The sequence below is a fragment of the Sminthopsis crassicaudata genome, chromosome 1 (genome assembly GCF_048593235.1).
Source record: "Sminthopsis crassicaudata isolate SCR6 chromosome 1, ASM4859323v1, whole genome shotgun sequence".
Lineage (NCBI taxonomy): Eukaryota > Metazoa > Chordata > Mammalia > Dasyuromorphia > Dasyuridae > Sminthopsis > Sminthopsis crassicaudata.
The window spans coordinates 748255414-748281260 of NC_133617.1; the positions used below are offsets into that span (position 1 = coordinate 748255414).

General features: G+C 44.5%; 1 protein-coding gene across 2 annotated transcripts in view; it reads left to right on the forward strand.

Moving 5' to 3' along the window:
* The window catches only part of CHDH (choline dehydrogenase), a 33533-nt gene extending 9608 nt beyond the window's left edge, over window positions 1-23925 (forward strand). For both annotated transcript variants that reach the window (XM_074284457.1, XM_074284456.1), the window contains exons 2-9: window positions 1800-1880; window positions 8241-8958; window positions 10442-10593; window positions 13065-13194; window positions 14852-14986; window positions 19104-19246; window positions 20044-20146; window positions 21055-23925. In XM_074284457.1, coding sequence (XP_074140558.1) covers window positions 8271-8958; window positions 10442-10593; window positions 13065-13194; window positions 14852-14986; window positions 19104-19246; window positions 20044-20146; window positions 21055-21473 — 1770 coding nt within the window. In that variant the 5' untranslated portion in view covers window positions 1800-1880; window positions 8241-8270 and the 3' untranslated portion in view covers window positions 21474-23925. The remainder of the gene's footprint in view (window positions 1-1799; window positions 1881-8240; window positions 8959-10441; window positions 10594-13064; window positions 13195-14851; window positions 14987-19103; window positions 19247-20043; window positions 20147-21054) is intronic.
* Window positions 23926-25847: the final 1922 nt, after the last annotated feature.

Genomic DNA, 25847 nt, shown 5'->3' on the forward strand with positions numbered 1-25847 from the left:
ATAGTCATTTTTATCATGTTGGGGTGATTCAATCATGAAGAACAATTAATTCATGATTATTTTTTCTCCTTAATTTCCAAAAGAATATTTTGTAGTTGCATTTTAGTCCTGGTGTATCTTGGTAGGTTAACTCCTAGAAGGTCTTTTGTAGTTATTTTGAATAGAATTTCTCATTCCTATTACTTGTCTCTGATTTTGTAAGTACAGATATTGATGATTTTTATGGGTTTCTTTCCTGCTACTTTACCAAAGCTAATAGCTGTTTTGTTTTTGCCTTGGCTGTTTTTTTTTTTTTCATTTTTAAAAAGCTATTTAGTTCTCTAGGGTTGTCAAAGTAAATCATTATGCTCCTCTTGTATAATTTTGTCTTTTTCCCCATTCTTTGTATTTGTTATTTTCTCTCATCTTACTGCAATTGAAAACATTTCCAGAATTGTTAAATAGTAATGAAGAGAGGAAGCACTCCTTTTGTACCACTATATTCCCTGGAAAGGCAACCATTATTTTTGTCTGTGGAAGATAATGCTAACTCTTTTAAATTTTTTCCCCTGAGGCAATTGGGGTTAAGTGGCTTGCCCACGGTCATACATCCTGGAAGTGTTAAGTGTTTGAGGTCACATTTGAACTCAGGTCCCCCTGACTTCACTGTGCCACCAAGCTGCCCTGCCCCATAATGCTAACTCTTAGTTTTGTATGTGCTTTTTTGAACTTAGGCCTTTATTTATTGTTTATTTCAAGGAAATCACAGAGGCATAATGTTACATTTTGTCAAAAACTGTTTGTGGGTCTGGTAACCTTACTGTGTTACTCTTGTTTATGTGATTGATTACATTAATTATTTTCTGAAGATTTAAACCATCCTTGTATCCCTATAGAAATCCATCTTGGTCAAAGTGAATACTTTTTTGGATATGTTGATGAAGTTATTTTGCTAAGATTTTACATAAATTTTTTGCAACCTTATTTATGAGATTTACATAAAGTTCTTTTACTCTTATCCCTTCCTAGTTTGATATTAGTCTTGTAAGAAGAGTTTAGCAGGCTCTTAGTTGTTGATAATGGACAAGTATTTATTTTTTAAATCATTAAATTTATTTGTGAAAACATCTGTACCAATAAATCAATCAGCCATTTATTAACTATTATTATGCTAATTGTTGAATTATTAGAATTATTATTTTTTAATTTGAATTAACCCAAAAAACCCATGAGATGCACAAATGGGGTAGTAGAGAAACTACCCCAATGTTCATATGGACTATTTGTGTCTGATCTGTGACAGAACATTCCGAGCTTGATTGGTCTGATCAGCCACAATGGGACAAGCTGTAACTTGACTGTACCATAGTGATGTAATTTTGGTTCTCTTTTAGAATGAAGGAAAAAAACTAACCATTTGCTGAATATACAAAGAAAAAAGAAAAAAAAAAACAGGTCTTGCCCTCAAAAAGCTTACATTTTAATGGGAGAGCATGTACATGTGTGTGGTGGGGGGAGGTACATGTACGTCCATGTGTATGCATGTGTGTGTATGAGGGAGAGAGGGAGAGTTTCATAATTTTATTTTCATCTTTTTAAGACAAATAGCTAATGCTTTATTGATTTTTGAAAAACAGTTCTTGGTTTTATCATTTTAATTATTTTTCTGTTTTCCCTTTAATCGATTTTTCCCAATTTTCAAGATTTATTTTTTGTCCTTCTTGGACAAAACCCCTTCTTGGGGTTTAATTTCTTTTCTAGTTGTTTTAATTGCAGTCAGTTCATTAATTCTATCTTTTTCTATTTTTGTTGCCTTCCAGATTTAGAGAAAGGGTCTCAACAGTTTTTCAGGAAAGGAATTTTTCCTCCAAGAACTACTTTTGTGGCATCCCTAAATTCTGGTATGTTGTCTCATTGTTACTTTGTTTTACATAGTTTTTAATTGTTTAAAGAATTGTTTAATCCTGTAGCTTGCTTGTGTGTTCTGTATTATGCACTGTTTCTATTGAATTACAGTTTGTAAATAATAAACTTTATCTGCCTTTTTACATTTATATATAAAGTTTTTGTCCCCTAGAACATGCAGTATTTTTAGGAGGTACTATGTGATGTTGAGAAATATATGTGTGTGTATATATGTATACACACAAATATATATAATTTAATATTCCCATTAAGATGCTTTCAAACTTAACTTTTTTGAGAGTATATTTAACTAGGGGGTTTTCCTTTTGCTTTTCTTACTGTTCAATTTATTTAGTTCTGAAAGAGGAGCATCACTCTCTTACGGTTATTACCTAAATGTTTTTTTACAATTCAGTTAAATTTGCTTATGTGAATGCTATGCCTTTTGATACATATGTAATATTCATTGTTTTGTTTTGCTTTAAACACAGTATAATTTCCATATTTTTTGTCACAAATTTTTATTGTTATCTAAAATTATTACTCTGTAACTCTTAATTCTTTGCAATCTGTTTGACATTGTAAATTTTGTTCTAGCCCTTTGTTTTCATTCTGTAGATTTATTTACCTTGTAAATGTAGATTTTTTTATATATAAAATTGTTGGGAATTGATTTCTTATCCAATATGACATTCTCTTTCATTTTTAATGGAGCTCTAACCCATTCATATTTAAGGTTATAATAATTAGAGTTGTGTTTGATTGTTTTTTTTCCATTTAAGGATGTTTTGTTTGTTTTTCCTTTTTCTTCTCTTGATATTAATGTCCTCTCTTCCTATTTAAATTATATTTGCTTCAGCCTTGCTAATTTTTTTTTGATCCCAGACTTTCCCCATCTTTTCTGCTCTTTCTCTGCCTTATCTCACATTTCTTAAGTTTCCTTGTTCTCACCTGTTTTTATTTCTTTTTGATCTATTTCCAAGCTTAAATAAAAAGTTTTCAGTTCTCTCTGTTTCTCTCCTTCTCATCTCTATTCTTTTAACTTGAATATCATTCCTTTAGGACATTCTTTTCCAAGAAGAGTTCATTTACTTCTATTTCTTCCTTATTTTTCTTCCTACTTTGCCCATTCTGAAATTTAGTGTCCCATTCATAAGTTCTATGTGAGAGACAATCGCTTTAAGATCACTATATTTGTTAATATTGTCAACAATTAGTTGGCAACAATAATAATTATAGCTAGTACTTATGAGCACTTGAAGATTTACAAAGGCCTTTACAAATATGATCTCATTTGGTTTTCACAACAACAATGGGAGGTAGACGCTGTCATTATCCCCATTTTTCAAATGAGAAAATTGAGATAAACAGGTTAAATGACTTGCTCAGAATCACAGTTTCCCAGGGAGTGTAAATGGCTGGATTTAATGATTCTAGGTCTTCTAGACCCTAAGTTCAACACTCTGTTTACTATAGCATGACAAAAGCAAGGGGTTGGGATTAGGCTTTTTCTAAGTCACAGGTTCCCCCTTCTAGCAAAATTACACAGATATCTTTCTATTCAGCAAGAATTCCCTGAGCATATCGAGCTCTGAAATAGTTCTAGAATATAGCAGGAGGAATCCATTCAATTAGTCAATAGATGGCTTATTGAGCACCTCCTATGTGTCAGAAACTGTGCTGACCTTTGGGAATACAAAGAGAAGCAAGAGACAGTTGCCTTCCTCCAGAAGCTTACAGTCCAGAAAGGTTGGCAGAGTACATGGAGTGACAGACCTGAAGCCAGGAGAGACTGGCTTGGAACTCCCTCTTTGAAACTGGCCTGCCTTATGGCCATGAGCTTGTCAGTTAAGTGCTCTCAGTCCAGTAATATTTACAGGACTTTTGGATAACTGTGAAGCTCCAACAACATAAAAGATGTTACTACTTTCCTGAGCCTGGGGTTGTCTCTCTTTTAATCATGAACAAAGAACAGTTTTACCTGCCTGTGCCTACCTCTTTCATCTTATTTTTTTATCTTCTAAGTAAGGGAGTAAGAGATATCTATATGTTAGTATTTATTGGAAAAACTTTTCATTTTTCCCATTGCAAATAATCCAAAGTTTTGATTTTAGATAAGTGCTTTTTATCATATGAAAATGACCATTATGTGGTTCAGGAGTGTGTGGATTTTTAGCATAGTTAAGCACTGTACTTGGTTGTAGCGAGCTGTCGTCTCTAGAAGCTGCCGGATTACTCTCTGGGAAGAGATCTGCTGTGTCTACTCAAATCTCTTAGACAGATTCTTCTTCCTGTAGTGAACCGTTGTCTCCAGGCAGTTGCTGTTAACTCTTGTCCAAAGAAGTGACTTCCCTTCCTGCAGAGAGCCCCGTCAGGCCTGATGCAATTCAGAGTCTTCCTCTTGAATCCTGGCTCTGAATCTCCTCCAGCTCTTATCCTTCTCCAGGCCGATCTGCTCTTCAGGCACAGTGCTCTCTCTTTTATTCTCCCAGAGAATGGGCGTGGGATAATGCAAGGGCTTCTGGGAAGAACCACCCCAGCCAATGGGCTTGCTCCTTCTACCAAGTCAACCTGAGTTCTCACCTTGTAACTATCCAGACAACCTCAGTTCTCACTTAGTAATCCCAACATCTCCCCCTTTCTTTTGATTTAGAACATAGGACAGTCATGACCTTGAAACATAAATCCATCAATATGGGAAGTATTACAGATAATTACATAAATTACATAAGCACATAGTAACATAGTAACGTAACACATGCTAGAAGTATATAACATAATCATAAATTGAAAATTTATAAATGTCCATAAGTCCATTGTCCATTAGTCTCATCTTGTGTGAGGAAGTCCAATGATTCCTGCTGGTTTTTAAAGTTCTTTAACAGTCTTCTTATTATCCATGCTCTTTCAGTGTCAGATGTTTCTTAGATCTTCTCCTTTATTTTGAGGCCTTTCTCTTTTTCTGTCTCTCTCTGATGGACAAGGCGAATATGACTCGTTGGCACCCATCTGATTCCTTCTCCTGCTGAAGAAATACAAGCAAACCCTCTCCCCCAGGCAGTTAACCTATCTGGTCCCTTCCATTCACCACTTTCTGGATCTCTCCACATCACCTGGCGATTATCTAAGGACAGTGGAGCTGCTCGCACTGGACACTGCCCTTCTGGTGGGTTATAAAACCTGTCTGCCGGAGCCAGTGCATCTTTGTCAAAAATTAGAAAATTAATGGTATAGAGAACTAAATTTAGAAGTTCCCTAGGGCTACCTGTGGCTCCCCCTTTCTTTTGTTTTTGGAGGAGTGTCTTAATATCTCTGTTTCTTCTCTCTACTATTGCCTGCCCTTGAGGATTAAAGGGTATGCCCGTGGTATGTAAAATCTTATACTGTGCACAAAAGTGTGTAAAATGTTTGGACGTATATGCAGGTCCATTGTCTGTTTTTATTGCTTGTGGCACACCCATAATTGCAAAAGCCTGTATAAGGAATTCAGTGACCACTCGGGCTGTCTCTTTTGCTGCTGGCATTGCAAATGTGAATCCTGAAAAGGTGTCTACCACGACATGAATAAAAGATAGACGACCAAAAGATTTATAATGGGTCACATCCATTTGCCAGATTTCATTGGGTCTCAAACCACGAGGATTCTTCCCTGGAGGGAGTGTAGGAGCATGGAAAGGAAGACAAGCTGTACAGCTTTTTACTATGCTCCTAGCTTCCTCTCTTGTGATTCCAAATTGTAAACGTAAAGCTCGAGCAGCCTGATGATATTTAGAATGAGATTCTTGTGCTTCCTGAAATAAAGGACTACTGGCTAACATGGTTAGAAGGCTATCTGCCTTTGAATTTCCATCAAAAATGGGACCTGGAAGTCCACTATGTGAGTGGACATGCAAGATATAAATCTTGCCTGGATGTTTTCTCACTTGCTCTTGAAGTTCCTTAAAGAGCTGATAAATATTGGAGGCTGCAAATTTTATTTGGGCTGTGGCAATTCTTTGTACTACACCTACTGAATAGGCTGAATCAGTAATTATATTTACGTCTCCTGGGTAATAAGTGAGAGCTAGCATGATAGCAAATAATTCATTCTGTTGAGTGGATTGAAAAGGAGTCCTGATTACTCTCTTTATGGTTAAATCATGAGAGTATATTGCAAAGGTCTGGTCTAGCTCCTCTTGTCAGGATAAGCAAAAGTCCTTGCCCCACGTGTGGACGCCAATTGTAGCGAGCTGTCGTCTCTAGAAGCTGCCGGATTACTCTCTGGGAAGAGATCTGCTGTGTCTACTCAAATCTCTTAGACAGATTCTTCTTCCTGTAGTGAACCGTTGTCTCCAGGCAGTTGCTGTTAACTCTTGTCCAAAGAAGTGACTTCCCTTCCTGCAGAGAGCCCCGTCAGGCCTGATGCAATTCAGAGTCTTCCTCTTGAATCCTGGCTCTGAATCTCCTCCAGCTCTTATCCTTCTCCAGGCCGATCTGCTCTTCAGGCACAGTGCTCTCTCTTTTATTCTCCCAGAGAATGGGCGTGGGATAATGCAAGGGCTTCTGGGAAGAACCACCCCAGCCAATGGGCTTGCTCCTTCTACCAAGTCAACCTGAGTTCTCACCTTGTAACTATCCAGACAACCTCAGTTCTCACTTAGTAATCCCAACACTTGGTCAAAGGCATTTTTTGCCTCTGTTGATAGAATCACATGTCTTTGTGTTTTTCTGCCAATTCTAAATCATTCTATCAGCGTCAGATATTTAGGCATGATGTTGACAATGTCTGATCTCTTTCCCCTTTTCGTCTTTCTCGCTCTTCCTTCTCTCTCTTCCTCTTCCTACCCCAGTTCTCCCTCAACCTTGACTTGTTTCACCCTCCTTAGTCATTGCAAGGACTGTTTCTTAACTAGGACTTTCTAGGAAATAAGATCCCTTGAACCTTAGGTTTCCCTTTTCCCCTTTGCTGATTTTTGGAAGTGGAAGCAGAGAAGGTGGCTATTGGCTGTGTGTGAACTTTATGTGGATGGATGGATGGATAGAAAAAGAGCCTGGATACAGATGATGGGTATGGCCAGATATGATGGGAGACAGATAGCTACATGAGTGTAAGTGGCTCTGTAACAAATTCTTACTTGGGAGAGCCTCTGACCTCCTTGAATCCAAGGCTGGCAACATTTCCCAGAAAAACTTATTTGAAATATTTGCTCCATGAAGAACTTTCCATCATCTGAAGGGGATTGGATGGAAAGACCCATTCCAACTCATCATGAATCAGTGGTCCTCTGACCTGAAGTTTTCAGCCTGGCTTTTTCCCCAGTGCAAACAGTGTATTTCTGGGTAAGAGCACAAGACCTGGAAGACCTGAGATTGAAGCATCCCCAGGGAGAGCATTCTCATTTGGCCCTTCTTATTCCCTTAAAGGTGAAGGCCAATGGCAATGCTTCCTCAGGGTGTGCTGCTGGTACATCCGTCTCAAGCTCCGAGCAAACCTCATCTGGACTCCTGAGGTATGTATCCAAGGTAACTTGTGGGGGAGGAAGGCAGTCTCCAGAGAAGACATTCACAGAGAAGTTGGTGCTTGGAGAAAAGTAGAACTTTGAAGAGGCACAGAGGGAGTGGGAGAACAGTCCGGGAGGGAGCCACAGCCAGAGCAAAGAAATGGAGGTGGGAGATGGAGTGCCCCGTGTGAAGAGCAATAAGACGGCCCTTTTACACTAAGCTGTAGAGTTGTGTGTACAAAAGTTGGAAGGGAAGGTCAGACCAGGAGGCAAAGGGTTTTAAATGCCAAATAGAGGCCTTTGTATTTGATCTAGGAGTTAATTCGAAAGGAGCCTGGAGTTTATGAAGATGGGGATTGCCAGGGTGGGACGTGCACGATAGGCTCGGACACGGGGGTGGAAGTGTACAGGATGTGGAGCTGGGGGAATCACTGGAGTCCTGAGCTGCGGTGGTCAAGCCCTCAGGATGCCGAAGGGGCGGATGGTCCCTCCCCAGAAAAACTGCGTGGATTCAAGCTCCTGTGCTGTTTAATAGCAGGATTGGTCTGAGGGGCTGCTACAATTCCAGCCTCAGCCAGATGGTCAGCAATTATTAATTACCACTGTGTGCTAGATGCTGTGTGAGAGACTCATTCTCCAAAAACGTAAATGAACAGACACAGTCTCCGTGGCCACTGAGTGGGGGGAGAAGCTGGAGGGAGAAAGCCATTGATGGTTGTGTAGGAAGTAGTCCCGGTGAGACGGGACCTTTTCTGGGCTTGCTCAGCCCCTCGGCTCCCCAAGGCCGCACTCCAGGCCCCGGGCTCGAGTCGCCCCCTGCCCCCTGCTCCGTTGTCATTGCCTTTTGAATATGATCCAACGGGGTGTGTCTTCCAGATCCAAGGCTTGTGCTGCTCGCTGAGGACGATGGCCCTGCTCCTCCGGGCCTCCAAGAAGTGGGGCCTGCCTGCTCCGGCCGGGCTGCTGAGGCTCACCCGCAGGGACGCGTCGAGTGACGGGAAGAGAGACTCGTACAGCTACGTGATCGTGGGGGCCGGCTCCGCCGGCTGCGTCCTGAGCCACCGGCTCTCCGAGGACCCCGACAACACGGTGCTGGTCCTGGAGGCCGGGCCCCAAGACGTGTGGCTGGGCAGCAAGCGGCTCCTGTGGAAGATCCACATGCCTGCGGCCCTGGTCTCGAACCTCTGCGACGACAAGTACAACTGGTACTACCACACCACCCCCCAGAAGGGCCTGAACCAGCGCGTGCTCTACTGGCCGCGGGGCCGCGTCTGGGGGGGCTCGTCCTCCCTCAACGCCATGGTCTACATCCGCGGACACGCGGAGGACTACAACCGCTGGCAGCTCGAGGGGGCCGAGGGCTGGGACTACGAGCACTGCCTGCCCTACTTCCGCCGAGCCCAGAACCACGAGCTGGGCCCGGACCGGTACCGGGGCGGGGAGGGCCCCCTGCGGGTGTCCAGGGGCAAGAGTGACCACCCCCTGCACCACGCCTTCCTGGAGGCCGCCCAGCAGGCTGGCTACCCCTTCACCCAGGACATGAACGGCTTCCAACAGGAAGGCTTCGGCTGGATGGATATGACCATCTACAAAGGTAAAAGGCTGCCCCTCGGCAGGACCACGGCCAGCTCCCGCCCGGCTCCGAGCTAAATGGGGGTGGACCCGGGCTAAATGGCCAGCTGGGCCCTCCTACAAATATTACCCATTCTGTGGCCCCGTTGGAGTTTCTAGAAACTGAGAATAAATTAAAGACAAACTCCAGAGATAGCAAAAGCCCCCCAATCCAGGACTCCAAGCGCTCTCCTCAGAGGGGATCCCCAAAGATCAAAGAGGGGAATGCGAAAGGGAGTGGCCCTTAGAGTCTCGGGCCGGAGGGGACTTAGGACCCTCGACATCCACATCTCTATATTGGGGGGGAGGACCCCGGTGTTCCAGCTCCCTCTGGCCCAAGGCCCCAAGACATTGTATTCTGGCTACAGCAGCGTCAGGCTGCTCCTGATCACAGGACACTACATTGGCTTTTCAGTTTCGTGGGACTTTGGGCGATACATTTTCTCATCCTACAGATACACCCCCCTCCCCCCCACAAGTTCCAAGACTTAGCATAGTGGGTGAGTGGCCTGAATCCATTTGAAACCCGGATTCAATTCACACCATCCATCCCTGCCCCCTTCTCCTCCTTCCTGGAGGCCCTCGGGCGGTTTGAGATTAAGTAAAAACTTCCCTCCAGCTGGGTTTCCCTTTATTTATTTATTTATTTATTTATTTATTTATTGTGTCTCGGAGCCCTTGAACTGTCAGTCAGGAGGGGTGGGACCTTGTCTGGGTCTTAAATGGGGAACTCAAGTCAGTGGCTTTACAAAGGAGATGAGGACTTTGGAAAAGGATCATGGGGGCAGCTAGGTGGTGCAGTGGATAGAGCACCATCCTTGAATTCAGGAGGACCTGAGTTCAAATCTGCTCTCAGACACTTAACATTTCCTAGCTGTGTGACCCTGGGCAAGTCACTTAACCCCAGCCTCAGGGGAAACAAAAACAAAAAAAAAAAAGAAAAAGGATCACGCAGGAATTGGTAAAAACAAGGCCCAGGAGCCCTGGTTTAGCATCTCTGGGGACTCAGGGGCACCGGAAGTACAGGAGGGGAATGACATTCTCCTGGAAGCAGGAACAGTCACTGACTCCGATGAGAGCCCTTTCCCTTTTTGCCAAGTGCAATGAAAGGCATTGAGTCATGTGAGCTTCCCAGCAGCTTTATGAGGTAGCTAAGTCAGGGATTGCTACTGTGGTCGGAAAAAGGGTCAATCAGCTAAGCAGAATTGGATCCCAGGATTTCCTGCTTCCGGAGAAATGAGCTTTTTAGTGGATGCAAGCCCCTGGGAGTCAGGGTGGAGCAGCTAGCTCCTTCTAGGAATGATTTTGTTGGGCCCAGAATGGAGCCATAGGTAAGGTCTTGCCAAGCGCAGGAGAGGAAAGCCATAATTTACTGACGGAAGTGGGAGGGATAGAATTGGACTTCCCTGTGCCAGAACCGTGGAACTCGGTTAATGCCAAGCCCGTCCTTCTGCTCTGTTCCCCAGGCCAGCGGTGGAGTGCGGCCAGTGCTTACCTCCGTCCCGCCCTGTCTCGACCCAATTTGACGGCAGAATCGAGAACTTTTGTGACCAACATTCTGTTTGATAGGACCCGAGCTATTGGTGTGGAGTATGTGAAGAATGGCCAGAAGAGAAAGGTCAGTGTGTCCTCTTGGGGAGGCTGAGGGGAAGCTCTGCTGGCCACTAGCGCCCTGGCCCAGGTGTTGGTAGGGAGCGGATCATGATACTCATTCACCAGCTTCTTGACTTTGGTCCTAGGCCAAAACACTCAAAAACACAGTCAGGGTGTGGCGGACTTGCCCTGTTTCCACTCCAGCTGGCTGTTTGTTTTCTTCATCTGTCTGAAGAGAGTTTGGATCCTTTGGTCTGAAAGATCTCTTCCAATGCAAACATGATGCCCTGGGCTCTTGTAGTTTTCACAGGATGGGGGATAGAACAGCAAGGACAAGGAAAGGGGGGGTCTTAATCAGGGCTCCAACTCGGGGGTCCTCGAAGACGGAATTGTTTAGAGTGTGACTGGTTGGAAGGAGTGAGATTTGGAAGCAAATAGGACCTGGCTCTTCCCTTCTTGTCTGCACCAGATCTCCAGGGCTCTGGTCTTCTGGGAGACCTTTCCTTTGCCCTTTTTGCATCACTGAGCCTCAGAGACCACGTCCACATGGCATACAAAAGGTGAATGACCCGGGACACACTGTCTAGGGACCTCATCATTCAACCTGATAAAGCATCAGCTTTAGGCGGTGTGAGGCTTTGTTCCTAACACCTTGGATCCGGAACTGGAAAAGGCCCCCAGAGGCAGGGGTTCAGCCTCCTCATGGCTCCTCTTTGAATTGTCTTAGGAAGATTTTGAAGATCAGGATAAGGTAGCAGACACTGAGGTCCTTTCTCAAACTAAACTCCCAAGCATCCAACTCTCCTGTGAGAGCACGCCTCCGAGGGCTGGCCACGTTGTCATGTAATGGCCGGATACCAGATAGACAGCTCAGACCAGAATAAAAGATTTAAAGCATCATTTATTAGCTGGCCAGCGACTGACTCCACTAGACAGGCTAGTAGAGATCAGCCCCGAACCATTAGCGGGGTACACTTTTTCTGAGGCTGGGGTTAAGTGACTTGCCCAGGGTCACACAGCCAGGAAGTGTTAAGTGTCTGAGATTAGATTTGAGCTCGGGTCCTCCTGAATTCAAGGCTGGTGCTCTGTCCACTGCGCCCCCTAGCTGCCCCCTATGGGGTACACTTTTAAGTGCGTTTACCACATTCTGCTACAGCCTTGTTTCAAAATTTCAAAAATCACCGACTCAGCTTCTCCTACACTTCTCGTTTACAATGGGGAAGTGTCTGGACATGAGTTAGCACACAACGGACCCTGTCGACACCTTATGCAATGCTGTCCTGTCTTTATTAAGCTTACACTTCTCAGAAAGTTTGGCATTTCAACCACTTCTCGGATAATCCAGGGTCTCATGCTCCGGGGGATGGGGCCCAGTCTGAACATAAAAGCAGTTTAAGCAACTTTTTCCCCATAAACCTGAGACCCCTTGACTCAGGGGTGAGGGGGCCAGCCTGTTGTCCATTTCAGTTCAAGCACCCAGCGAACACTTGCCTAAGAGACTATTTGATGGGCAAGAGCTTCCAGGAGGGCAGAAGAAGCAGAACAAGGACACTGTCAAGGTCTCTCAACATTTTTGGAGTTGATTGTAGGACATGAGACACTGGCCCAGGACTGGCCAGCTCTCATGAAAGTCGGTGCTATGCTTTGTGAGCAGAGCAGAACTGAAAGAACTCGAGGGAAAAGCAGACTTAGATACTCCACCCCATGTGTTCCTGCTGAAGAGCATTCTGAGCCTGTGCTGATCTGGTTAGCCACAATCAATGCGCTGTCACTGGATGCTAACAGAGGGATGCTATTTTGTCGTCCTCGAGGATGAAGGACAATGACCAAGCCATGTATTTGCTGCCTTTTTTTAGCTGTGTGATGCATCAGATTTAATTAGTTTCCCTCTGATGCCTTAATTCAACTCAAATTAAAAACAATCAGCAGACTCAGGCCAAGAGCAGATCCCTGTAGCCCATCTCAGGAGAGTTAGTCCTTCGGGTCGGCAATGTGGACAACGAATTCCAAACCCGCCTTTCTGTGTTATAATTCAGTTCCTGATAACTCTCTTTTGTCTATCAAACACTGTGGAAGGTCCCCATGTACTACATCTATGGCCTTTTCTTGTTTTACCAGCCCAGAACTTTGTGCAAAGAAAAATCAAGTTAATCGGTGTTGCATTGGGGAACTCTTCCTGGCTCCCTGGTAGCCCAGATTCCCTAGCCGATGGCCCACAGGTCATTCCTTTGATAATCTGCTCTAAAATGGTTGTTGACTATTAATCCAGGCTCTTTGGTTTGCCAAAAATCTGGACCTTCACCCATCTACAACCCAAGAGAAAGGGCATTCCTTCTATATCCCCAGTGGATTGTAAATGCGCCCAGGGCAGGGTCCCTTGCTTCTTGGTCCGCCCCCGGGGTGTGCCGCTGCTGGTGGCTTCTCTGGTTTGTTGAAATGACTGAACGATTGGGAATCTGAAATGTTCCCCGGCCTCTAATCATGTTGACTTTTCAGGCTTATGCGAGCAAAGAGGTGATTCTGAGTGGAGGAGCCATCAATTCTCCCCAGCTGCTCATGCTGTCTGGAATCGGGAATGCAGACGAACTCAGAAAGCTCGGGATCCCTGTCGTTTGTAACCTTCCCGGTACGTTCCCCCTTTTCAGTAGGGCATGTGGGCTCAGAGCAGACTCCCACGTCCATGAGAGCTGTCTTTAAGAACTGAAGGGTCTTGGACAAGAGCCTTGTTCTGTCTGACCCCAGAGGCCGAGCCAGGGAAAAGGGGCAGGTTCTCAAAGTGGAAGACTCGGGCTTGGTCGGGAATGCCTTAGAGGTGCTGGCCATTCCAGATGACCTCAGCCAGAGCTAGAGGGTCACTCGGTGGGTATGTTGTAGAGGGGGAATCTTGAGTAGAATTGTGGCGGGCGCTGGGGAGCAGTGATTCTTAGTGCCCTTAAGCGATGACCACAGACCCGGCTCCATCTAAGGGTCAGAGGGCATTTGTCGATGGCTCCTCTTGGTCCCCAGGCCACTCTCCCATAATCCCAGGGGAGCATTGAGCCTGGATCTCTTTGGCTCTGCCCTGGTTGAAGATTGTGATGGTCCATGATAAACTGCTCGCCTCCTTGACAGCAGAAGTTACCCTTTGTATCTCTAGCACCTGGCCCAGAGTGTGTGCCCAAGAAATGTTTCTTGACTCGAGTTAACCCATATTAATCACCTACTGTATACTAGGCAGTGCTAGAAATCAAGAGATACAAAGACAAAATAAAATTCATCTTAATTCAGTTACACACTCCTACTGTGTAACAGGCCCTGGAGATAAAAAAGTGAAAAGGATACTTCCTTCTCTCACAAGCTTTTCAATCTATTGGAATGGCCCCAAGTTTTAACCTCCAGAAAAAGAAACATTTCAGGCCGTGGAAATAAAATTGTAATAGCTAAAAATAACTCTTTGTTTGATATTGAAGTATAAAATATCAAAATAGTTCATATTAGGCTTATTTAATTATTCCTTAAGTTTAACCTACAGTGTCTTAATTTCCAGACTTGTGGAAGTTTACACAATAATAAAATTCTTCTCTATGAGAGAAATGCTCCCAGGGAAGCATCAGTGACTGTGTAAGCTGGGGCAACTCTAGTCCTAGAGACTGGACATGGAGGGGGCTTACCCCTTCCGAATCACAGGGAAGGCAGCAGTCCTCTGCCCACCCCTGGGCTCCAGCATGTCTCATCAGGCCAGCCAGCTTCTACTTTGTTGGACATCGCAAGAAATGACCCATCATGCCTCGGGCCCTTTATCCCCCAGGATCCAGGAATCCTGCTGGAAAATCATTGCTTTGAAGGGACTGGAAACTGATCAGGATTTCAGAAAGAAAGCATTGGGAAGCATAGTCAACAGTTAAAGATACTGCAAAGCCGGAGGCCCTACTGTAACTTTTTGCCATTTTGTGAGAAACTGATGTATGTACTAAGAGGTCAAAAAGAAAAATGAATTCCTAGAAAAAAAAAAAAATCAACCAAGTTAATTCGTTTCCCGAGGTGATTACATAAAATAGTCTTTGCCATGATTATGGTTCTCCACATGTTAGAAGTTAAAACTTAGTTGATTTTTTTCCTAGGAATTAATTAGGAACAAGTGCCCTGGGATTGGACCCACCTCCAGGAGAGTATCTGGATTCCTTTCCCACTCTGGGCCTCAGTTTCTCCCTCTGTTTTATGAGGGCATCTTCCAGGCTCCAGAGCCAGTCCCAGATCCTGCCTCTGGTCCCCTCATAAATTTGACCCCGTTCTCCCTCCCTCAGGTGTGGGCCAGAACCTGCAGGACCATCTGGAATTGTACGTCCAGCAGGAGTGCACTCAGCCCATCACTCTATACTCGGCCCAGAAGCCCCTTCGGAAAATGCGCATCGGGCTGGAGTGGCTCTGGAAGTTTTCAGGTGGGCTCCTCCCTGGGGATGGGGATGCTCGGGTTTCAGACTGGTCCTGGGACTCAGGATCGGGTGTTTCACTACTCCTGGTCTCATTGGGCAGTGAGGTGACAGTGTGCTCAGGCCAGGAAACTTGCATTCAAATCCTGCCTCTTCCAGTCATGTAACTCGGAACAAGTCCCTGAAGTTCCTAATGACCCAGGTGATTCCCACCGGGAGCAGAGCAGCTGCAATCTCTGTAGTGGAGGGAGTTCCCACACCTGAAGGAAAGCTCTGATTGCTTTTCCCCCATTATTAATGTAACTCAGTAGCAAAGTCTCAGTCTACCTCAGCTTTCTTATCTGCTAAATGGGGATAATAATAGCACCTACTTCTCAGGGTAGTTGTGAGAATGAGATATTTATAACAATCACAAAGCACTACAGGAATAATAGCTATCATCGCTAGTATTACTATTGTTAACATTGTTATTACCACCATTATCATCATAATTACTATAATTATCGCCATTATTATAATCATCATCATCACTCTATGATCATCATTGTAATTGCCACCACCAATTGTTATCATCCCCACTCGTATTATTATCCTCATTATTATTATTCTTATCAGCGATATTATTATCATTTTCATCATCATTATTACTATTATTATTGATGTCATTCCCATCATTATTATTGTTGTTACCATCATTATCGTGCTGACGTTACTATTCTTATCATTATCAGCATCATTACTACTGCCATCCTCATCATTATTGTTACTATGATCTTCATCATCTCCTCCCAGCTAAGCCAGATCTGTCCTAAGGCACAAGGGATGCTGTCAGGAGTAGGTAGTGACCACCATTCTCCCTTCTCCTCCAACACAGTTCTTCCATGTACAGAGCCTCCTAAGGAACTGTAGCTCCTCCCTTCAGTGGGTGCCAGCAGGCACTATTCAAGTGTTCTCTCTTTTTTAATTTTTTAAAACAATTGTATTTTTTCCTGATTGTGTATAAAAATAATTATTAGCCTTCATTTTTAAAATGTCGAGTTTCAAATTCTCTCCCATCATCCCTTCTTTTCTCCCTCATTGAGAAGACAAGTAATTTCATATAGATTATACATGTGCAGTCATGCAGGACATATTTCTATATTAGTCATGTTATGAAAGAAAATATAGACAAAAATTTAAAAATCCAATAACAACAAAAAAAATAAACATGAGAAAAGTACAGAAAGGTTTCTCTTTTCTTTTTATGTATGTTTTGATCTGCATTTCAACCCCATCAGTTCTTTCTCTGGAGGTGGATAACATTTTTCATCATAAATCCTTTGGAATTATCTTGGATCGTTATATTATTGAGAAGAATTAAGTCATTTACAGTTGATCACTGCACACATTGTTACTGTGTACACTGTTCTGGTCCTGCTCACCTCACTTTGCATCAGTTCATGTAAGTCTTTCCAGATTTTTCTGAAACCGTCTTGCTCCTAGTTTCTGATAGCACAATAGTATTCCCTCACAATCTTATAGCACACAAATATATGTTATAAACATTTTTGTGCAGAGATCCTTTTACCTTTTAATCTTTTGGGGATATAGACCTCACAATGATATTACTGAGTCAAAGGGTATACAGGGTTTTATAGCTCTCTGGACATAGTTCCACATTTCTTTCCAATACGGTTGGATCAGTTCACAACTCCATTAACAACAGTACATTTGTGTCCCTTTTTTTCCACATCCCAGTAACATTTGTCATTTCCCTTTTCTGTCATATTAGTTAATCTGATAGGGATCAAGTGAGTATGTTTTGATCTGCATTTCAACCCCATCTGTTCTTTCTCTGGAGTTGGATAACATTTTCCATCATAAATCCTTTGGAATTATCTTGAAGTTTTTTAATTTGCATTTCTCCAATCGATAGTGATTTAGACTATTTTTCATATGACTATAGGTAGCTTTGATTTCTTCTGAAAAATGACTCTTCATATCCTTCAGGGAATGATGTAGCTTCTTATAAATTTGTCTCAGTTTTCCATATTTTTGAGAAATGAAGCCTTTATCAGAAAAGTTTAGAAATTTTTTCATAGTCATGATTTACTGACTGAAGATTTCCCTCTGTCCTATTTCCCCCATTTATCCTTCTCTGTTTTTCTTTTAAATCCTATCATCATGCTTCTGATTTAATACCTCCCCAGTTTGTCCTCCCTTCTATTAGCCACTTTTAATTTCCCCGTAGAGTAAGATAAATTTCTGTATCCAAAGTATATGTAAATTATTCCCACTTCGAGCCATTTCCCATGAGAGTAAGGTTTACATGCTCTCCCCTACCTTCTCTATCTTCCCCTCCACTATAAAGCCCTTTGGAGCCTCTTTTATGTAAGTGAATTTAGCCCTTTATACTTCTCCCTTTCCTCTTCTCTCAATTTATTTTTTAAAATAGCATCCCATCATGGTCAACTTAGACTCATGCCCGCTATCTGTGTATACTTCTAAAACTGTCCTAAAGATGATGATTGTTTCTCATTGTCTCATAGTCATTAGTTTCTACTTGCCCAATTCCAATTTTAAGGAATGATTTTCTTTAATGAGCTTTTGTATCTCCTTTTCCATATGACAGTTCTACTTATTAAGGAGCTCTTCTCTTCAGTGCCTATTTTACCATTTGGCCTATTCTGATTTTGTTGTTGTTGTTGTTGTTGTTGTTGTTTTTTGTTTTTTTGTTTTTTTTGTTTTTTTGTTTTGTTTTTGTTTTTTTTTGTTTGTTTTTTTTTTAGTGTTATTTTCTTCAGCATTTTTTGTACTTTCTTTATGAAATGTTATCTTTTTTATTCATGATTTTCTTGTATCTAATTTCTTTTCCCAATTTTTCTTTTAGTTCTCTTATTGATTTTTAAAGTCCTTTTGAACTCTGCTAGGATCTGTGACCAATACACATTCTTCTTTGGGGCTTTGCATGTAACAGTTTGTTATCTTCTTCTGAGTTTATGTTTTGACTTTCTCTGTGAGTAAGCTTCTAGGGTCAGGTCCTGTTTTTGTGGTTGGCTCATTTTTCTAGCATTTTTTTTTTTTTTTTACTTTTAGCTTTATGTTAATGTTTGGTTCTGCTACTGGGTGGAAAGAGCCTTGTCCCAAACTTCAGGTACTTTGTGCTGCCATTTTCAGAGCTAGTTCTGGGGTTTTCAGTTTTTTGGATTTTTTGTTTTTGTTTTTTATTTTGCTGAGATAATTGGGGTTAAGTGACTTGCCCAGGGTCACACATCTTGGAAATGTTAAGTGCCTGAGACCAGATTTGAACTCAGGTCCTCCTGACTTCGGGGCTGGTGCTCCACCCACTGCACCACCTAGCTGGTCCAGTTGTCAGTATTTTCAAGGTGATATGATCTAAGAAGAGATATGGTCACTCTGTTCTGTGAGTGACCACCAGCATTCTAGCCTACCCTGGGACTGTGGCTTGGAACCATGCAACGAAATCCTGTACCCAGTGCCAGCCAACTCCTCCTGATCAGCTGTCTGACCCCCCTCACCATCTGTGGCCTGAGAGCTCAAGAAGCTGCCACTCCCTGAACCTGCTGCTGGTTTGCTCTGCTGTCACTTTCCATTCTCACCCGAGTCAGACATCTTTCCAATCAAACTTCTAAGTTGTCTTGGGCAGGGAAAAATATTTCACCCTGACATGTTGCTGGTTCTGCTGCCCCAGAATTCATTTTGAGAGATTATTTTAATGTTTGGAGGGGGACTTGGGGAAGCACAAATCCTTGTCTTTGCCCCACAATTTTGGTTCCACTTCCTGAGAGTTCTCAGTTCTAAGATGTAGAAGAAGACAAGATCATGAGCAATTCTCTGATTAGGAGCAATCCTCTGGGAGAGGGAAAGCAGGGAGTTAATGATCAAAGTAGTCTCTTCTCACTGAATCCAAGGAAAGAATCTGCCAGTATTCCCTAAATGGGAACAGTCATGGCCCCCCAACTTCTCACCTAGCTACCTCTTAGGTTCACATGAGGAGATCAAGCAAAGGTTAGTGATGATCAGGGAGACTGAACCGGGTTCAGAATTGGATAAACCGGCAGTGGAGGCCCCCGGCCCAGTGCATTTTCTCTTTTTTTTCTTTAAGATTTCTCTTCTTTCTCCTCAGGAGAGGGAGCCACTGCCCACCTTGAAACTGGCGGCTTCATCCGGAGCCGTCCTGGGGTTCCTCACCCTGATATTCAGTTCCACTTCTTGCCTTCCCAAGTGATTGACCATGGGCGAGTCCCGACCCAGCAGGAAGCTTACCAGGTGAGCAGCGTGGCACTGCCGGGCCCTTTCCCCTGTGGCCACTCCCAGTCCAGTGGGCAGTGGAGGAAGAGATTAGGGATAGTTCACCGTCCCAATCTCTGTTGTCAGAAGCTGGCCAGTTCTGGGAGGAAAGAACAGGGCTTCCTTTGGGGGAGCTTCCCATGGGGAAGCCCAGGTGCTTCTCTGCACATCCTTAGGAAGCCTGTGGCTTAAATCCCCTACCACTTGGTAGTGACTGTCATTTTTAAGAAGAAAAATTAGTGGGGGCAGTTTTATGTGGTCCTTGTTCCTTAGTTTCTTTGGGAATGAATGAATAAGTAAATGAAAGTGAATTTTTAGCAGGTTCTCTTAACCGGAGATCAGAGGTCTATGGTGGTCTGTGAACTTGGGTGTGAAAAATTATCCTTATTTTGTCCAACTACTCACTGACATGTAGCAATTCATTTAACGATTCTGAGGATTCTGAGAAGAGAGCCAGAGGCTTCCTCAGATCTCGGGGAACAGAGTTGAGATGTTTAGAGTGAGTGTGTGGGAAAGTGGAGCCGGGTCTGTGTGCACCTTGCCAGAGCCGGGGGAAGTACAGACAAAGATCGGGGTTCAGTTAGTCACGGCGACCGCAGGTGAAAGAGACCAAGAGTCAGATTCCTAGAGCTGTCCCTGAGTTCCCTCCCAGGGGAGGACATAATGGGTGCAGTGTTGAGGGAATATGAATTCAACGTGCATTTATTTGGTGCTTACGTGTGCAAGGGTTACTTAATGAGGGGACTTCATGGCGGCATGTGTTTGGACTGTTCCAGGTGCATGTTGGGACCATGCGGAGCCTGAGCAAGGGCTGGCTGAAGCTGAAAAGTGCCAACCCCATGGAGCACCCCATCATTGAGCCTAACTACATGTCAGCAGGTAACTCATTGGCCCCTCATCCCTGACTCTGACTCCTGGAGCACATGGGACTCCTTCCTGTCTTAAAAGGGCTAAAATGCCAGCAGACATTTGACTGGATTTGTAGTCCCTAATGTTGGGGAATTGTCCATAAAAAGAAGTGAATAAAAGAAGAGAAAGAGGAAGAAGAGGAGGAGGAGACAAAAAAGACAAAAAGATGACAAACACAATGATGAAGATGATGATGACAAAGAACAGGAACAACAAGGAATAAAAAGGGAGGAGAGGAAGGAAGGAGGGGAAGAAGAGAGGAGGGGAGGGAAGAAGGGAGGGAAGGACAAAGAGGAAGGAAGAAAGGAACGGAAAAAGAAAGGAAAGGAAAAGAGGAGAGGAGAGGAAGAAAGGAGGGAAGGGAGAAAAGGAGGGAGGAACAACCATTCTCACCATTCTGAGAAATTTTAGTCTGCCTTTTAAGAGTTTGCATTCATCTTTGTAGTTTATCTCCACCCCTTATCCTACCCAATCCTCCTTTCCCTCAGGAAGGCAGCTGGAGTGCTGCTGTTCTCAGCCCAGGAGCTTGGGGTTTGTGGCCATTCCCAGGGGGGCAGCTTTTCTTCCCCCGCACCCAGGCAAAGTTGCAATCTCCAATATCCCTCAGTGAGAAGCAGCCCGGAGGCTGCTTCTGCCCTTCTTCTTGTGCCCTTAAGGACCAGGCTCTCCCGCTTCTCTGTGTGGGGACTTGGGCAGTCCCTGGAGCCCATATTCTCCTGTAATTCGTTTTTTCTCACGGAGTCCTTGGATTTCCCAGTCAGTGTCACGTTAGCCTGGGGTCTGTGCAGGGGGTGGGGCTGGGGTGGATCAGGAGGGAATGGAGGAGGGGAACGGCAGGGGTGCCTCTTGACCGGCTTTCTCCCCCTCCCCCCCTCCAGAAGCAGACATCGAGGAGTTCCGGCTCTCGGTGAAGTTAACCAGGGAGATCTTTGCCCAGAAAGCTCTGGCTCCGTACCGGGGCCGCGAGCTCCAGCCCGGCATCTTCGTGCAGTCCGACGAGGACATCGACGCCTTCGTCAGGGCCAAGGCCGACAGCGCCTACCACCCCTCCTGCACGTGTAAGATGGGCCGGCCCTCGGACCCCACTGCGGTGGTAGATCCCCAGACCAGAGTCATCGGCGTGGAAAACCTGAGGGTGGTGGATGCCTCCATAATGCCCAGTGTGGTCAGCGGCAACCTCAACGCCCCCACCATCATGATCGCAGAGAAGGCCTCGGACATCATCCGGGGGCTCCCGGCGCTCTGTGACCCGGGGGTTCCCGTCTACCAGCCCAAGACCTTGGAGACCCAGCGATAAGCCCTCATGTGGCCCGGGCAGGGGGGGGCCAGAGAGGCTGAGCTTGAAGAAAGTGGCCCCCCATAGCCGACGTGACTTACTGCCCAGAGCCGGATTCTAGGACGATTTTGGACGTGGCCAGAGCCGCCCTGTCCAGAACAGACTGAGGGAAGCCCCGGGGTTCGCCTACAAACGGGCTGGTGTTTTCTCCAGCCTTTTCTGGTCATCTTTTCTAAAAGAAATCTCATTTCCCAAGAATGTCTGGAAGCAGACCCCAAGGCAGGTAACTGAGGCAGCTCGCAGCTGGTCTCGAGGTCTGCCCCAGACAAGCTCACCCAGGAGAATCGCTCGCCAATGAAAGTGTTTCTAAAACTTTCTAAAGTTTTCTGCCGGGTCAGAGCCCGTCTGTAGGGCAAGACCGACGGGGATGTTCTGGATCCCCCGGGAGGGGGACTCCTCTCGATCCTGCTCACCTTGGTTCCACCAGCCAGCCTATGGGAGGTGGTCAGGGCAGGGCCAGAGGGACGGTGGTTCCCATCCCCAAGGAGCCGCTTAGTCTCTGGGCTAAGGGATTGCGGTGAGCACCTTCATCTCCCGGCCCCGGCCCCTCTCTAGCATCCGTGAGGGCCGGAGCACAGAGCAGGACCTGTGAGGAGGACCGGCACGTGTCGATGCATGTCGAAGGCACTCCATGTTGATTCTTCGGATGGAATGATCGTATGGAAGTGATGATGGCCCAAGACTGTGATATCTGACCTGAGGGGACTAACTTCTCACTCATAGCTTATCTGACAGCCTTGAAGACCCGGCTCTTACCTCTCTCTCTGGTCTTGAGCAATTGTTTTTCTCTCTGAGCCTGTTTTCTCATCTGCAAAAGTGGGGGTGATGACTTGCCCCCCACCTGGGCAGATTGGGGGAGAGGTACAAGGCATGGGAGGTGTTTGAGGACCAAACGAGACAAAGGGATGCCCCAGTATTCCTCTCGTGCTAGCCTAGCCTAGTGTTTAAGGGGTGGAAAACAGCCAATGCATTTTCACATTCAGGAACTCACACACACACACACACACACACACACACACACACACAGTGAGGGGGGAACCGAAGCCCACCCAAACCCAAGAACATCCAGCCTCACCTTAGAGTCCCCCAATACCACATGGCCAACCCATTCCAGCTCTGGAGACCTCGACTTGCTGGGAGGTTTTATTTTAATCCGAGATGAGCCTTCAACATCCATGAAGTTAGTTTGCTCCTTCTCAGGTATAGCTTAGAGTGAGACCCCAAGGGCTCCTTCCCTCTCTGAACTGCTATGACTGGAGACCTGAGAACCCCTCTGGGCCACGCCTGGGACAGTCTGTGGGTACCAGGCTCCCTAGTGAAGTTGAGTCTTTGGACCTGGAAATCTCGGGCTTTGAACTCCAGCATGTCTTCATCAGGAGTTTCTCAGGGGTTTTGGTGTGGGAAGGGAAGGATTGTCTTGCATCCATCAGCCGAGCATTCTGGGATGGCTTGTCTCGACCCTCGAGTTGCATAGAACCTGCCCCATGGGCCACAGAGCTGGCTGTCCAGAAACTTCACTCCTCAGTTTAGGATGCGAACATCGCCCATGTTCTGGCAGCAGAACATGGAGGAGCTACTGGCCATTAGTGGGGAGTCTCGTCTGGGAATCTCTTAGAATCCACATGATATCACAGTACCATATCATGGGCTCTTAACATGTGAACAGATAAAACTGAAAATCAAATCAAATGAATAAAATAGGAATTGATAAAGTGAATTTTTAATTTAAAATCAAATAGTCCTGATTTTTTAAACCAACTAATTGAACAATGTGATTCTTAATTTTGTGGCCAAAACTAGTCTTAATACCAGGTAATAGGAAATAACTTGATTTTACTTACTAGAAAGTGGCCGATCTGCTTATGCTTAAGAAAGGTACCATTACTAGAGAAGAGAATAGCACTGGAGCAGAGCTGGAGAGGAAAAATTGAGAAATCGGGTCTTTTAGAATAAAATATAGATGGTGAATGGGTAGAGGGCAGGAGTTCACCAAGCTGGGCTTCAGTTTGAGAGAGAATACAGATAACTGGGGAAAAGTTTGATTTCTTACCTAACCAAAATGCTTTTTGATAGCCTGGTCATCTAATCTAATGTCAGAAATAATCAGAATGTCAGGGGGAAGGAGGGCTTTATTCCGAGTCAGCTTGGCAGTAATCCGTACTTAACATGTGCCTGGCCCATCATTGGCACTTAAATGCTTGTTGGCAGAGTGACGGCTCCTTTTTCACTTCCTTTGGGCCATGAAGATGCTGCTCCTCTGGCTGTGACAAAGTTTACAAAAGTCGGGACTTTCACCCGTTGCCAATCACCACAGTTCTCAAGCTTTTTTTTCTTTTGTTTGTTTTTTTCCTGGATAGGAACTGGAACTATGTCTTGCCTTAAACAACGAACATAATAAAAATGATCAATGCACCTTTCTGGCTTTCTGAGAAGGTTCTTGTTCCTAGGATTGAAGCTTAAATTCTATTTTTTTCTACCTGAATGCCAACGATAAGTACAATATGTGGAGGGATAGAAATCCCTTCTCGTAAGTTTTCAAAAGCTAAAAACTATGAACTCTGGGTCATATAGATAAATTTTGGCGGGATAGATCCATCAAATAGTATCAAGGAAAGACAGATTAGGACCAAGAGCTAGCACATACACATGACAACTAGATGACTCAGTGGATAGAGCATTGGGTGTGGAATTGGGAAGCTTTGAGTCAAATCCAGCCTTACTCTCAGATTGCCTTAATCGACTGGCAAAGAAAATGACAATCTACACCAAGAAAATTCTGCAGACAGTATTGGCACACGATGGTCCATGGGGTTATTTGAAGCTTTGTAAAGTGATTTACAAATGTTGGGAGGGAGGTGTTTTATCCACATTTTACAGATGAAGAAATCGCTGAAGTAGAGGTGATGTGACTTGGACAAGACCATAATATTTGATGCTGGATTTTGAACTCTGATCTTAAGATCCAGTGTTCTCTTAGTATCTATTTCCCTTGTTTTAAAAGGGCTCCATACCTACTGTCATGGTTATTCATTTGTAATGTATTTCTCCTTGGTGAAGGCTTTTGTGCTGTGGGTTGATATAATGGATTTCCCATGAAGCACGCTGGAATTTTTGCCATAGCAGAGACCCAGACTCAGCCTACCATTTGTTCCATTAGTATTTATAATCAAGGCTCTTAAGTCCTTTACAACCTAAGAATAGACCGGACCTCACATCATGAACATGCTAGTTTTCTTTCCCTGCTTTGGATAATGTGTTAGAGACATTCCTAAGTAAGTTTCTGACTCAGATATTCATGATCTGGAAAGACCTAATTGTTGATGCTTATTTAGTCACCCTAAGAATAGCTCCAGTTTGGCACTTGTCAGTTTCTTTCCCAATTGCCTTTCTTCCTCTTTTGGGTCCTAACCAATTCTTAGTCCTGAGAAACTCATCCTTAATTCCTCTTAGCAGAGGAAACGTAACATCTTGCCATCAGTTACCAATCTGGATCCTCCAAAGGAAGGGAGCATCCCTAACATGTCAGGGAGACAACGTGAAAGGGCAAAGCCAGAAGCGCTCTTGGGAGAGCAACATCCACTCTGAGTTATCGATGATGGTTTTCCCATAAGATCACTCATGTGAAGAAATGCAGCCAAATGCAGGAGTCAATGATTAGGAGAAACTGATTGCTTCTTCTACAATTTGAAAACTGGAATTCACCCAAATTAATTTTGTTCAAATGGCTGCACCGAGTGTTCCTCATGCTACTCACACTAAACATGGAGGGCTGTGCTCAGCTCTAAGTGGCAGATTTTAGGAGGGACATTTGGGGAACATCTAAGGGTAGGTGAACAAGATGGAAAAACACTTTGAGTTCATGCTGAATAAGGATGTGCCACAGTTGAAAGAAGAGGGAATGTTTCCCTGGTAAAGAGAAGATTTATGGGAAACAAATTTGTTAGCCCCAGATCTATTTCACATCGCTTCCATCCACTCACCTGAGAGCTGGATCCCCTCTGTTCACACTGAATTCCAAAATATTATTTCAAGTTTTCACTGTACCTTCTTTTATATCAAACACTTGCTTTCTACTATTTCCAATCTTTGCCTTCCCTCCAAAATATTTCCTCTGAAGAAAGACAATCAGAGTTTTATGGCAGTTGTAGTATATTGTATACTAATCACAGGTCATTCTCAATCCCTTCTCAAAGAGTTCAGCTCATGGGCAACCACCTCCCCCCACCTATTCCTACCCTTACAAGAGGAGACTTCAAGCAAGCTCTCTCGAATGCCTTACCAAGTTCTTTGACTTCCTTCTATCCCATTTTTTAATCACTCCACTTCAGTTATCCA